Here is a 14,039-nt window from a genome sequence, read left to right on the forward strand (position 1 = left end):
AAATGTTTTAAGATATTATAGAATTATCAGGCTTTGTAACGTCACATCTCTCTTGCAGTAATGCAAAAGCAATGCTGGAGCCACCTGGATGCTGGTGAACCCTGGGAGAAATGGGACTTCCACAAAGTTTATGTGACATCGTAACAAGAGGCATAAAGCCAAAATTGACTTTTTATTGTTCTTCTGAGAACAACATTTTCAACTTAAGTCACATCCAGAGTTGTACAGTAAACCCTTAGTCTGTTCTGACTCGAGCTCTTTTGTAATCTACGTTAAATTTAAATCTGGTGTCCACAGTGATGTGCACAATTCTACCTGTACTTCAAGCACACAAATGAACTTTCAGGTTTTATTTTGCACCACATACTTCAAGAGACCAGAAAAAAGGCATTTTCACTAATGTTTGACCAGTAAAAGAACAAGATATTTATTAAATATGATTTTAAAAAGACTTTTAGCCAGGTAAATCAGTATGGAACATAGATAATATTAAAGGGGTTACAGAAGTCACCAGGAGGTGTATGTTACAAACATGCAGTGTTCACCTTCCACCAAAAGCTGTTTACACCTCTTCATAACCATCCACAAGCCAACGGTTTTAACAAAACACACTTGCATTTGTCTTGTAATGATCTGTTTTCAACTGCAATTCATTAGTAACTGAAGAATGCATTGAGGTCAGTTCCTCTAGTTGGACCCGATTATGTGATTCAATAAAGAACCTCACAGAAAAGACAAATGTGACGTCTAGACACTGGCAAACTTACATGCAGTATTTGGAAACATCAGCACATTAAATTTGTATAGATAGCAAATATGCAAAGTAAAGTTGATGTCTCATTGGTTGTTAATGTGCATTACATAATTAGCCAGGCTTCCACGACACTAATCCTAATGCAGACTATTTGCTTGTATGAAGTATTTCTAGACTTTTGGAACACATTTGGAAACCAGAACTGGAATGTCACATTACATTAGTTTAGTGAATTGATGCTGAAAACTCAAGCACTAATGTTCTCTTTGCTAAAGCCAGCAGGTCTCCTTAACTGAAGAGAAAAACAGCTTCATTAGATCAAAGCACAATATCTGCTGTTACATATTCACTCTCCTCTGAAAACACGTGTACACATGCAAACGTCTCTTAGAAAAATATGAGACAAAGCATGGTTATGTGTTTTTGATTCATATCATGTTATTTGTACTCCGTAATACGAGTGACTAAATTCACACCAGCTTTGTTTCAAAAGGTAAAAATCAGAGAATATGAGTTTATAGTCGGGTGAATCTTTTGACGACATTTCAACCCAAAATCAAACAAACCACAAGAATAAACAAGACCCATTTTTCAAAAATCATTCAGACTTTTTGCATTGAAATATTTTCATAACAATTTTCCCCCAATATTCTCTTTGTCAAAAACAGCACGTGTGTTACCGTATTCTCGTTACATTACATTATTTTACATTTAAAATTAAATCAACTTAAAGGCAAGCTTATAGGCAATTTAAGTATTGGGGTGAAAATGCTTCAAAACAGTCAAAAACATATTTCAATGTAAAAATCGTATTGATCTTAAAATAAGCAAAATGTCCCGATGAAAATTGTTTAATGTCTTTCCTCTGATATTGAGTTGAAATGACTAAGTTCTTTTAAGATTCACATTGAGAGGCAAAGGATTCCCACCAGCACCATCTGTAGTATCTCCTTCATGTAGAGGCAGTAATTGGGGGATTAGACAGCCAAATGCTTATACAATGTTTCTACACATTGTGACAGCGAGAGCAGGTAGAGGCTACGGGGCAATTGCGGCTTGAATGTAGTTTCAGGATTTGGTGGGCGAAGGTATACGATAAGCTATCAGTCAAAAGAAATGAGCTGAGCCTCTGCACTGCCTGGAGGAGCCTGGTGTGGCTGCTGTTGTGACTGCTGCTGCGGACCACCAGGGGGAGCCATCTGTGAACAAACATGAAAGACATGTATTTTGTTGAAATATATTAAATGCGAAGAGCAGGCATTATGCACAGATATATTCATGTTGTTTCCAGATATCGCCTTGGATATAAAAATAAAGGCATTTTAAATTCGACTGTGTGTAAACATGAAATATGGCTGACCTGCTGGTACATTGGCTGTTGCCCGGGCATGTAGGGCTGTTGGGGAGGCATGTTGGGGTCTTGTCCTGGAAGAGCGCTCATCATATTCTGCAATAAAAGCATTGCCACAACGATCACTGACAGCCTTTAGACCAATCACTTTACTTTCATGTTGTAATGCATACATTTACTGCGATCCGTTACAGTACGGCATACCTGCATGTTGTACGGCTGATAGCCCATATACGCAATGCCATTAGTGGGCGCAGCCTGGGACATGGGGGGCAAACTCTGAGCTTGAGAGACCACGTTCTACAGAAAGAACCACATTTGATATATTATTATCTACATAAAGAAGAGTGCTATTTAATAGCTTAACATAAGAACTCATTCTGACCTGGTAGCCCTGCGTGGGTGTGGGTTGGTAATTGGTATAAGAAGGCGTGTTGGTGGGTGGGACTTGTCCGGGAGCTGCAGGCTGCCCGCCGGTGCCTGCAGTCTGGTACATGTAAGCGTTCACCATGCTAGGATCTAAACGAGAGCAAACAGAGAATGTAGGAAATATTCAAACCTGAAGTACATCAGATTGAGTCACTAACTGTAGAAAAACAACTGAAAGCTCAAGAAGACTTCAGGAAAGAGATGACGTTCACCTGTAGCTGACACAGGCATGGCCTGGTATGGGCCACCAGCAGCTGTTTGGCCCGGCTGGTTCATGTAGACTCCATGCATGGGCGACCCTTCCACTGAGCCAGCGGGGCTGAACGTGCCTGGATAACTGGGAGGACCAGCTGGGGGATACACCACCCCTCCTGCCACGTTAGGAGGCAGAGACTGCATCTACAATCACCCAAGAACAAACGTATGAATGTTCTAGCTCCCAGCACACTAACAGGAAGTGGAGTGTTATAAAATGTATAGCAGTGGCACCTGAGCGTAAGGCAGAGAGAAGGCGGGCATCTGTGCTCTCATCTGAATGGTGTGTTTCTGCTGCTCCAGACGCATCTGTCGCTCCTTCTCCTGCTCCTGCAGCCGCTGAATGGCCAGCTGCCTCTGCATCTCCAGGTACTCCTGCAACGACCAATCATGATCAGCTTTCCCATCATGTGACTCCAACACGCACACATAAATAAAACATTCATCTCACCTGTTTCTTCTGCCTCATGATCCCCAGTTTCTGGGCGAGTTGAATCTGTCTCTGTCTCTCGGCCTCCTCTGCATCACGCCGCAGCTTCTCTCTGTGCTCATCTCTCAGAGCGTTCAGAGCTGCACGGGCGTCTCGCACTTGCGCCAGTTTGTCCTGAAGACCCTCGTAGTACACTGAGTCAGAGAGACCCCCATATTCAACATCACAATTTACTCTAGATAATGCACGTGAACTACTCATACTACAACACCTACAACTCCTAAATAGCAAAAATCTGCCAATTTTTTATATTTTGTAAATTTATTCCTTTAAGAAGGCATTTTTTAGCTTTCTAAATTCTTAATACATTCGTGCATAGTATGCAACGCAATACATTATTTGATTATTTAACTGACGTCTCTTCTCATCCAGCTCGTTGAGAATCTCCAGCAGCTGCGGGTGCATGTTGTTGATGGACTGGAAGAGAGAAAGCACGGCACTGTCGTTGGTGATGCTGCGGCCGCGCATGTGGTTGCTCTTCATGCGGTTGAGGAAGGTGGTGACGGAATTCTGCAGAGCTTTCAGGAACTGTTCATGATTCTCCTCCGATTCTCCGTTCTGATACTGCTGCTGAGGACACGAGATGGGAAAGTAAGCGGGAAAACATAAAAATGTGCTTCTTGGGAATTATCTGTTTCTTTTGGCGCTCCATGTACCTCCACTATGTTGAGGGGTTGGACTGGGGCGAGGCTCTCCATGGGTTGGCTGACCGGGACGGGCTCAGCCAATGACACGGGAGCAGGAGCGGAGGGCGTGGGACTTTTCCGAACCTCTTCCTGTTTCTTCTCCCAGTAAGTTCTGTTCAGGTAGCGAGCCAACTGAAAATAATGCAAGTATTACTTAAATATGCAAATCAGGGCCTTTAGAATCAGGGCTCGACATTAACGCTTGTCCGGGACAAGTGAATGTTTTGTATGGGCAAGTGAGAGAGAATCTTACTTGCCCGACCAGACAAGTAACTTGAAAAAAAAAACATATATGTAGAATAATATGAATATGTGCATTAGACAGAGCCGCGTGTTTGTGTGAAGTGCGTTTGTCGTGGTTGTGCTCGTTTATGTGTGACAATAATCAATAGTGCACCGCACTGAGTCCATGTACGTTAACTAGATGCGGACGCGGAATCCTGTTATTCATCTGGCTATTCTGCGTGTCTGAGTGAATTATGTGCACAGTTTAACATACAACACGAGTGATGGTCGAGGATTTATCTGCATCTGCTCTGTATGAGGATTTGAACACACGAACTTCATCTCCAGAGTTGCTCTGAGAGTTTATTTTACGAGCGTTTTACTGTTTGAGTGAAGCTATCGGCAAACACACAAAAACTCAAGCGTCTTCCCGATAGTGATGTTACGTTTGTGAACGAATCGTTCTATTTGAACGAATATTTTAAGTGAACGAATCGTTCTCGTTCACGAAAGGCAATGACTCATATTTCTCGTTCACTGAAATCTCTCCCTCGAGCACAGAGCGTCTTGGCTTAAAAGAGTGTCTAAAGCACGAGCCAATGGCGTTCGAGTGTGAGCTTTGACAGAGCATATGATTGGTTGAATGTGCTGAATGAATACGCCCTTCACTGAACGAACGAACAAGCCTGTGCTTGAGTCTGAACGAGAGAGAGATCTCATTCATACACGAACACAAGGAGTCAAAGGACCTGCTGATTCTCGTTCATGAACGATCAGTCATCTCTTTTATCTCGTTTGTGCGTGAACGAAAGGACCTGCTGATTCTCGTTCGTGAACGACATGAACGAGCTGTTACTTCTCACTCGTGAACGAAAGATGAGGTCTCTTGTTCAACAAGTACAGAAACGGACACAATGTAAAGATCCTTACGTAATCGAAAGTCTGAACGAGATAGAACTCGTTCGTGAACGAATTGAACGAACTGGTGCATAAGGTAGGTCGGTCAATTAGCATGCGAGTCTAGTTCAGCAATCAGCAGAAAGCGGATGCAAAGCGCAGTTACATGTAGGCTAGACTTCCCGAAGACCCGTCAAAATAAAAGTCCCGTTAAATTGAACACTCAGACAAAAAATACTGTAGTGTACTATAGTATTTGCTATTGAAAATTGTAGTGCCCTTGTAGCAAATTGATAAACACTGTATACTATAGTAAAGTTCAAAAACACTATAGTCTATACTATATCTAAGAATTTTACTGCAGTTTACTATAGTATACTACAGCAATTTATGTGGACAAATATACCACTATTGTATAGAAAAAAGGAAAAACACAGAACTTAGAAATATTAAAACAAATTAAGGTAATCTAAAAAAATGATATGGCCCTAATTTATCCATCTGTATGTAACATTAAAGTATTTTGTCAGTTACCTGTCTATTCATGATGAACTGCACATGTATATATTTTTTTAATGATGATAACAGACGATTTATACTTGTGCTCCTACTGCTTGGCCTGTGCTACCAAATGTTAAACTTCTCTAACACCAGTGCTATGTGCGAAGAAAATTAACTTACAGCCTTAACACTAATAATAATTCCTGCTTGCCTTTGTTTTATAGCAGTCACGGAGAGTAGAGTAGGCGTATGACCAAATTCAGGCGGCCAAAGTGGACACTAGTTAAAATGCTTAGAAGCAAACTTGACCAATCTAAATCCGAAACAATTATATTGATCATATTATATTATAATTCAAATGAAATATCTTTTCTTATCTTTGGACAAGTAACTTTTGTACTCGGCCAGTGAATGACAAATTTCCTTGTCCGAAGGACAACCACATGCTTAATGTCAAGCCCTGTTTAGAAATACAGCGCATGTCTACATACACATGTGACATTGCATAGCAATTGCTGTCAATGATGTCAGCCATACTTGAGTTGAATGTAGAAATCAGAGAATTGCAACTTAAATTAGTTTGTTCAGATTTGATGCAATTTTTATGGTGTTTGACACCCAGGCACCTATAAAAGCACAGCTTTACCTCTGGATCCACATCTTCAGCAGACGGAGCTGATGAATTCTGAAACACAAAAAGGATAACAATTTAGTCACCAAAAATAAACCAAAATACGTCTCTCCTATGAAATCCTTTTATGTTTATAATCTCTTACCACAGGTGAGGAGTACAGATTGCTCACGGGCGGAGCAGATGAAGTCACAGGGGTGGGATCAGCTTTGGGATAGGCAGAGTATGGGATCTTCTGTTTCTGTAAACAGACACGGAATTTCAGATTACAGAAAAGCATTATGCTGGTATGAGCTTTAGCTCGTGTATGCAGATATCTCACCTTTCTCTCTTTCTCCTCAGCTTCACTCTGAGACAGAGCGATGGCCAGCTGAAGCTCCTCCTCCTCCTGCAGCGCGGCTTCATCTCTCTTAGGAGGCACCTGAGGAGCAGAGAGGTCAGGGGAGGTCAGGGGAGAAACACAGGACGGGGTGGAGCTGAACACATTTATCAATCAATTTCATTTGAAATCTTAGGAATGTGCTGATATAAAACACTGGCTTATATACACTCACCTAAAGGATTATTAGGAACACCATACTAATACGGTGTTTGACCCCCTTTCGCCTTCAGAACTGCCTTAATTCTACGTGGCATTGATTCAACAAGGTGCTGAAAGCATTCTTTAGAAATGTTGGCCCATATTGATAGGATAGCATCTTGCAGTTGATGGAGATTTGTGGGATGCACATCCAGGGCACGAAGCTCCCGTTCCACCACATCCCAAAGATGTTCTATCGGGTTGAGATCTGGTGACTGTGGGGGCCATTCTAGTACAGTGAACTCATTGTCATGTTCAAGAAACCAATTTGAAATGATTCGAGCTTTGTGACATGGTGCATTATCCTGCTGGAAGTAGCCATTAGAGGATGGGTACATGGTGGTCATAAAGGGATGGACATGGTCAGAAACAATGCTCAGGTAGGCCGTGGCATTTAAACGATGCCCAATTGGCACTAAGGGGCCTAAAGTGTGCCAAGAAAACATCCCCCACACCATTACACCACCACCACCAGCCTGCACAGTGGTAACAAGGCATGATGGATCCATGTTCTCATTCTGTTTACGCCAAATTCTGACTCTACCATTTGAATGTCTCAACAGAAATCGAGACTCATCAGACCAGGCAACATTTTTCCAGTCTTCAACTGTCCAATTTTGGTGAGCTCGTGCAAATTGTAGCCTCTTTTTCCTATTTGTAGTGGAGATGAGTGGTACCCGGTGGGGTCTTCTGCTGTTGTAGCCCATCTGCCTCAAGGTTGTGCGTGTTGTGGCTTCACAAATGCTTTGCTGCATACCTCGGTTGTAACGAGTGGTTATTTCAGTCAAAGTTGCTCTTCTATCAGCTTGAATCAGTCGGCCCATTCTCCTCTGACCTCTAGCATCAACAAGGCATTTTCGCCCACAGGACTGCCGCATACTGGATGTTTTTCCCTTTTCACACCATTCTTTGTAAACCCTAGAAATGGTTGTGCGTGAAAATCCCAGTAACTGAGCAGATTGTGAAATACTCAGACCGGCCCGTCTGGCACCAACAACCATGCCACGCTCAAAATTGCTTAAATCACCTTTCTTTCCCATTCTGACATTCAGTTTGGAGTTCAGGAGATTGTCTTGACCAGGACCACACCCCTAAATGCATTGAAGCAACTGCCATGTGATTGGTTGATTAGATAATTGCATTAATGAGAAATTGAACAGGTGTTCCTAATAATCCTTTAGGTGAGTGTATATTGGTGGTATAATCATAAATTTAAAAATATACATTAATAGCAATAGGATCAGTAGGGTTGGGTGGTATGACTACACACTGGCCATAGAAATATAATATGACAATTGAACGGCCATAGAAATGTCAACCGGCAAATATGCAACTTTTGCAACCTTGTGCATTCATAAAGAAAGTGAATTGAGACGTGGTCATGGGTAAGCCGATATTAATCTTCTCTTTCGATCACAATCTGTGTAAATGCATGTGTGACAGTTTGCATGGTTTGCATCCATCAAGCAATTGATGAATCAAAGGACTCTAATTTGAAAGCAACCTGTGTGTTGTGTATTATCCGAGAGGTGACTGAAATTCTGATTTAAACGCATTTGTATTGCATTTCATTTATTATAACATTATTTCATTTATAATGAATTTCATTATTATTATTACCATCTCATGACTTGCTCTTCATAACCTTTACTAATTTTATACATTTACTCATTAAATATTCATATATTTTGTCATTAGTATTGATTTTGCTTTCATTATTATTCTTGTGCTTGCTGTTCTTTCTTATACCAATGTTGGGTGTTGCACTGTCTTCATAAGTACTGCGGACAAGGGTGTGGTCTTCATCTAAAGGTTTTTCATAATGTCTAGAGACAATGTATAACATCTGTTTCTAGTCAAAATCAGATTGAGCACTGACTGAATTACGCAACTAATGGCTGGAATACACTACAAGATTTTTTTTAACTAGACATCATACACTTGCAGACTTTTTGAAAGTTTCAGATAGAAACGCACTAACTGATCAAATCTGCAGACTGGCACAGACTTTCTGCAACAAGTCCAGACTGAAAATCTGGGCAAAATCTGACCAAACGTCTTGTAGTGTATTTTAGCTTTAAGATTATTCAATCTCAACCGTTTACTGAAAAATAACCATTAAATCACTTTGTTTTGGTTCCCAAAACAGTACATTGAACATCGCTATTTCCACACCCCAAACAGCCCCAAACTAAACTGTTTGTTGGTATGCTGCGACAGGGCCAAACATGGCTCAATGTTTCTATAGCAATTCTGTTTGGGGCTGAAAGTAGTGCAGAAAGTCCACACAAAATGACTGATTTAGTCAGGATTCACAGTTAGCACACAAACTACACAGTAATATGCGCTCTCACTCATGAGCCTCAAAATTGCCTGGCATTTAGGTTCCAAATATGTCTGTGCATGAATGATCAGTGGTGTTTGTGTCAATACACTGTGACTGTGGTATGCTTCATAATTGTGACGCCCATGAGTGTGAGCTCTCTATGAAATGCTACTACTTACTGATTCGGTGGGCACTACCTGAGACTGCTGGGACAGAGGGCTGGTCAGGTACTCAGGGGGGAGGTCCGCCTGCCCGGTGCTGCCCGTCTTCCCTTCGGCTTTCCTAGGAGGGGGAGAGAGGGAGGGGTGGCTGGTGAGGAGGAGGGGTTAGGAGACACACATAACCTGGTAAATCTTTGTACGACTGCAGGCTTACTAACATGAGAAACCCAAGGCACAATATGGAAGAAATCGAACTTGTCTAAACCGGGCATGAAGGGTCAGAAACAAATACAAACCAGAAAGAAAACTCACCATTAATGATGGGGAAATCAATAGCGACAAGAAACGTTCAGCCACAGAAATTACGTTGTCACTGCCAGTCATTATTGGCAAATAAAGTAACAAGCATAAAGAACAATCATAACACCGGATTACAGTCTTCACACTTACTTGTTGAGCTGTTCAAAGCAGGGCTCACACACACGCACCTCCTTCTCAATGCCAAACTTAGGAATGGTGGAGTATTTAGAAGAGCACTTCCCACAGAAGATCTGCCCACATGCCCTGCAGTGATGCTGAACAACAGTGGAGACATCTCATAAAATCAAATTCACAAAAAAAAACACTATGGCAGGTAACTAAAGGGGCAGTGTGTACCTTTCGGGTCATGACTCCAAACTGAACCCTACATCTGTGACACTCCTCTGCATCCACCCAATCAGGGGCCTGGAAAGAGACACGTGACAAACCGAATGACAAACCGAACGTCTCGTAGTCAGCAGAACATTACTTCACTCAACAGTTAATCTCACCCGCTCTGCTGCAAACATGGCATCACTTTCCTTGAATTCTGGGAAGACGTGACCTGAGAGAACATAAGGAAATATAGAAGTTTTAATCGCTGTAGGTTACTGTATTTTGGTGGACGTTCCTCCTGCTGGATAGTTCACCCAAAAATGAAAATTCTGTCATCATTTACTCACTATCATGTCATTCCAAACCTGTATGACTTTCTTCAGCAGAACATAAAACATTGGTCCCCGTTGACTTCCATTGTTTGGACACAAAACCGCTGAGACATTTCTCAAAATATCTTCATTTGCGGTCCATAGGAAAATAGTCATACACATGTTTTGAACCCCATTAGGGTGGATAAATGACAGAATTTGTATTTTTGGGTGAACATGTAAGCATGTTATTATGAAGTCTTACCTTCCACCTTCATGATCTGATAGGTGTCCTGGATGACTTTGTACTTGGGCTCGTTGCGGAAAGCATGGGCCCACGCCTGGATCAGATAAAGGATTTTGTTCTTCACGTTCGGCTCGGGCTGATTCTAAAGGCAAATGGCAAATTCATTAAGCGACAGCTCAAAAAACAACAACATTTCAACTGTGACATTAACTCACCCAACCAGTTCTCAAAACACAAGAAAAACAGACTGTCATCTAATATTTACAGGAAAGCTCAGAAAATCAGGCAAGCAAACGCGAGTGTAGTATGTGTTATGTCTGAGTTAGCAAATAAACTGAGGGAACATGTGATGATGACACAACGAGGAAGTTAAGTGCGGTATGAGTCCTGGAATCTGACCCACTTGGAAATCAAAGACAGAGATCATAAAAACGGAGGATAGGAGAACTTCTTAAAGCAACAGATCACACATGAATTAGCGAGTATCACCTTAAACAGCTCCTTCAGCTCTTCCATTGTCTGCTTACTGGCCACTTCATCATGAATTGTCTGACCACAGTTCTTCACCACTGACTCCAGAACCTGTTGACAAACCAAAGCTGACTTACACACATGACCTTGACTGGTGACTACCAAAGATATACATAATATATACAGTGGTGAGAATATGACCTTTTCTAGGTCCATTCCAGACCGAAGAGTTTCTAAAGTATTTCTCTAAAGTATTTCACTGCACATATGTACAGCAGCTACACATACCTCAAGAGCATAGAGTGCCACATGTGGGTTTTTGTCATTGAGTTTTTTCTTAATGGCACCAATCGCATATTTTGCCCTGAAAGAAAATACAAAACAGCACTGAAAGCAGGAAGTGAGAGATCAACGTTTATTATAAACACATGGATCTTGTTTAAAAAAAGAGATATGGTTATTATAAAGCTCTACGCTCTTACTGTGTATCGCCTTGACGAATGAGGTCACATATCTGCAAAATAGATTCCCAGTCTGTCTCCAGCAGCAGCTGACTGGTGGCTTTATCTGTAAAGGATTAGAGGACATCAGATGATCTATAGCGTCACCACAAACTGCTCTTTGAAGTCAAAATATGTGACCAAGTCCAAGTTTAAAATACTTTTTATAGTGCTGTCTCTATATGATATTCTTGAAAGAAAAGCTTGATTTTTCAGCTTAAAAGACTTAAAAGACTAAACCCTAACCCTACTGTCTTCAGAAAGACTGGATAAATAAGAAGCATTACAGTCAAAGCAGGATTCATTTCGTTGCTTAATATTATATCATCAGGTCCTACTTCAACAAATGAAATCTCTCTTTCTCTAAATATGGTCAGCATTCAGTAGCATGAGTGCAATACTTTGCAAAATGTCAATCTTAGCATACAAATGATAGCACTGATGTCTATTTTTGTTGGTTCTAAATACCAATGTGAGGTCTCTTTTAATGTTTTAAAAGCTTTTTGTAAGCATGATTTTCCATAATTAGGTAAGTGCTTTCAGAATTGTCACATCCATAAGTGTACTTATTCCTCTTTAATGGCCACATCAAAATAAAATATAATAATTATTTTGTGTTCTATGAAAAGCCATCGGCTATTATTGCTTCTGGTTTGTGCATTTAATTTGCAGGAATCCAACAGAGCATGTCGCCTTGCCAAAAGATTCCTCTTTGTCACATCCATAAAGCTTGTTTATTTCCCTCAAATAGAAAAAAATGATGTATAGACATGTCTGGACTCTATCAACAGGGCGTTAGGAAAATATTAACATATGCTGAATATATTGGTTAAAATATGAATACATTTTCTGAGCGTTTATAACTCAAGTTTTGACTGCAATTGTCACATCGATAACCTTGGATAGCCCATTAACAAAATGAAAGAATGAAGGCTACAACAAATACAAGCAGAAGCATAATAAAACAAACAAACAAACAAACAAACAAACAAACAAACTATAAGGTAGAGTTTATCAACTCCATGGCCTTTTAGTCATATATTAGTCATACAGTATATCCTGCTAAGACACTGTTATCTAGGGCTGTTAAAATATGTGTAAGGTTACCGTTGAACATTCTTTAAATTGATCATGACCTTGTTTTTACAAATGGTGTACAAATATATACAAAATACAAGTAAATAAAGGAACGAATAAAAAACTGAGTTTCTGTGACGTCTTGCTTTAGCTCCGGTTTTAACGCAAAAACAGTGACACAACTGTAATCTAACCAGATTGTCAACACTAAAAATGGAGAACACAAGATGATAAGCATGAATAACTAAAGATCTTTCGTTTTTTTAAAAATTAACTTGCTATTTATTACACTGTTTTTACAATCTAGCTTTTCCTTATAAAAATAGGCCTGACGATCTTTAGCCGCAATGCTCTGCTAACTAGTTATTTTAACCAATATAAACGATTCACTGGAGTCTTAATTAGGGTTTATTTATATGGATGACCGCAATATGATGTTAAAGTTATAAATGTCATCGGCGAATTTTGGCTCTAATGTAAGAAATGAAGACAATAGATGTAAGTTGGTGCGCTAACGTTCCCGTGTCTGTTCGGGCTGTTCTAGCATTAGCATTAGCACACAGTGTTTTATGCTACCGATACATCGCGCTGTCAATCTAAGTGAACACCATAAACGTATAAAAAATAAACGTACCCAGCAGTCTGTCAAATGTACCGCCGCCTTTGCCCATGTCTGATCTCTTATAATGGATCTGATAACTGGACGATCTGTTTTGCTGTTTTTGTGTGCAGTTTCACTGCCGGGTGAGTCACGCACGTCTGCGTGTGCGCGTATACGAAATGACGCAGAAGTCAGATAAAAGTGCACGTGACAACAAATGCTATATTTTTACATTTAATGTATTAATCGTATTTCTTTATTTTAATTGTTGTTTATTTGTATTTAGGCTTAAAAAATTGTTAAACCATTTTATATTGTGTTGTTATTATTACGTTTGTTACTCCTTACATGGTCAATAAAGAAAATTACACAATATAATTACCAAAAATAAATATTTCAACCAGGCTAACCATTGTGAGACTTTCTATCCTTTCCTTGAAGGTCCAGTGTGTATTTTTTTGGAGTATCTTTTGACAGAAATGCAATATAATAACTATGTGTTCAGAGGTATATAAAGACCTTACATAATGAAACTTTATGTTTTTATTACCTTAGAATGAGCTATTTCTATCTACATACACCGCGAGTCCCCTTGGAATTCACCATGTTGTTTCTACAGTAGCCCTAAACGGACAAACTGCTCTACAGAGCGCGTTACATAAATACATTATCTACTTCGGAAAAGAAGCGAAAAAGTGACGCCATATTAGTGCTGTGTCAGCCACCACAGTGCTTCAAAAGGGAGGGATGGAGTGAGCCGTTGGTTGCAGTTCGCAATCTCAACGCCAGATGCCGCTAAAATCTCCACATTAATAATCATTTGGATCAGCATTTTTGGATCACCTGTTTTACTACCAATACCATGGTCAAACTGTGGTTATTGTGGTGAGACTATATGGTTAATATTATG

At 40.3% G+C, this 14,039-nt stretch overlaps 1 protein-coding gene across 7 annotated transcripts; it reads right to left on the bottom strand.

Annotated features, from left to right (window-relative positions):
* Positions 1–402: 402 nt before the first annotated feature.
* Positions 403–13,295, bottom strand: hgs (hepatocyte growth factor-regulated tyrosine kinase substrate). Of its 7 annotated transcripts, none has more exons than XM_057346329.1 (21): positions 13,163–13,295; positions 11,434–11,518; positions 11,240–11,315; positions 10,970–11,062; positions 10,499–10,622; positions 10,099–10,151; positions 9,944–10,012; positions 9,737–9,861; positions 9,323–9,407; positions 6,542–6,640; positions 6,365–6,460; positions 6,235–6,273; positions 3,936–4,097; positions 3,636–3,846; positions 3,241–3,413; positions 3,024–3,164; positions 2,747–2,933; positions 2,491–2,624; positions 2,310–2,405; positions 2,115–2,201; positions 403–1,953 (listed from the first exon to the last, which is right to left on the bottom strand). In XM_057346329.1, exons 1-21 carry the CDS (start codon positions 13,197–13,199, stop codon positions 1,858–1,860), a joined length of 2,268 nt encoding a protein of 755 aa, XP_057202312.1. In that variant the 5' UTR covers positions 13,200–13,295; the 3' UTR covers positions 403–1,857. The 7 variants fall into 7 exon arrangements, with proteins under 7 accessions (XP_057202312.1, XP_057202311.1, XP_057202310.1 ...); XM_057346328.1 differs by having other exon boundaries at positions 3,636–3,849; XM_057346327.1 differs by having other exon boundaries at positions 9,305–9,407.
* Positions 13,296–14,039: the final 744 nt, after the last annotated feature.

Source organism: Triplophysa rosa, linkage group LG11 (assembly GCF_024868665.1).
Source record: "Triplophysa rosa linkage group LG11, Trosa_1v2, whole genome shotgun sequence".
In the NCBI taxonomy this organism is placed as follows: domain Eukaryota; kingdom Metazoa; phylum Chordata; class Actinopteri; order Cypriniformes; family Nemacheilidae; genus Triplophysa; species Triplophysa rosa.

What these genes read in the sequence shown, in the direction of transcription:
- hgs (XM_057346323.1), bottom strand. Translation starts at nt 13,199, where the DNA reads ATGGGCAAAGGCGGCGGTACATTTGACAGACTGCTGG. An exon ending in CTGAAGATGTGGATCCAGAG is followed by an intron (nt 4,098 to 6,234) that starts GTAAAGCTGTGC and finishes CATTATTTTCAG; the next exon opens with TTGGCTCGCTACCTGAACAG. An exon ending in AACAGCCAATGTACCAGCAG is followed by an intron (nt 1,954 to 2,114) that starts GTCAGCCATATT and finishes GTTTGTTCACAG; the next exon opens with ATGGCTCCCCCTGGTGGTCC.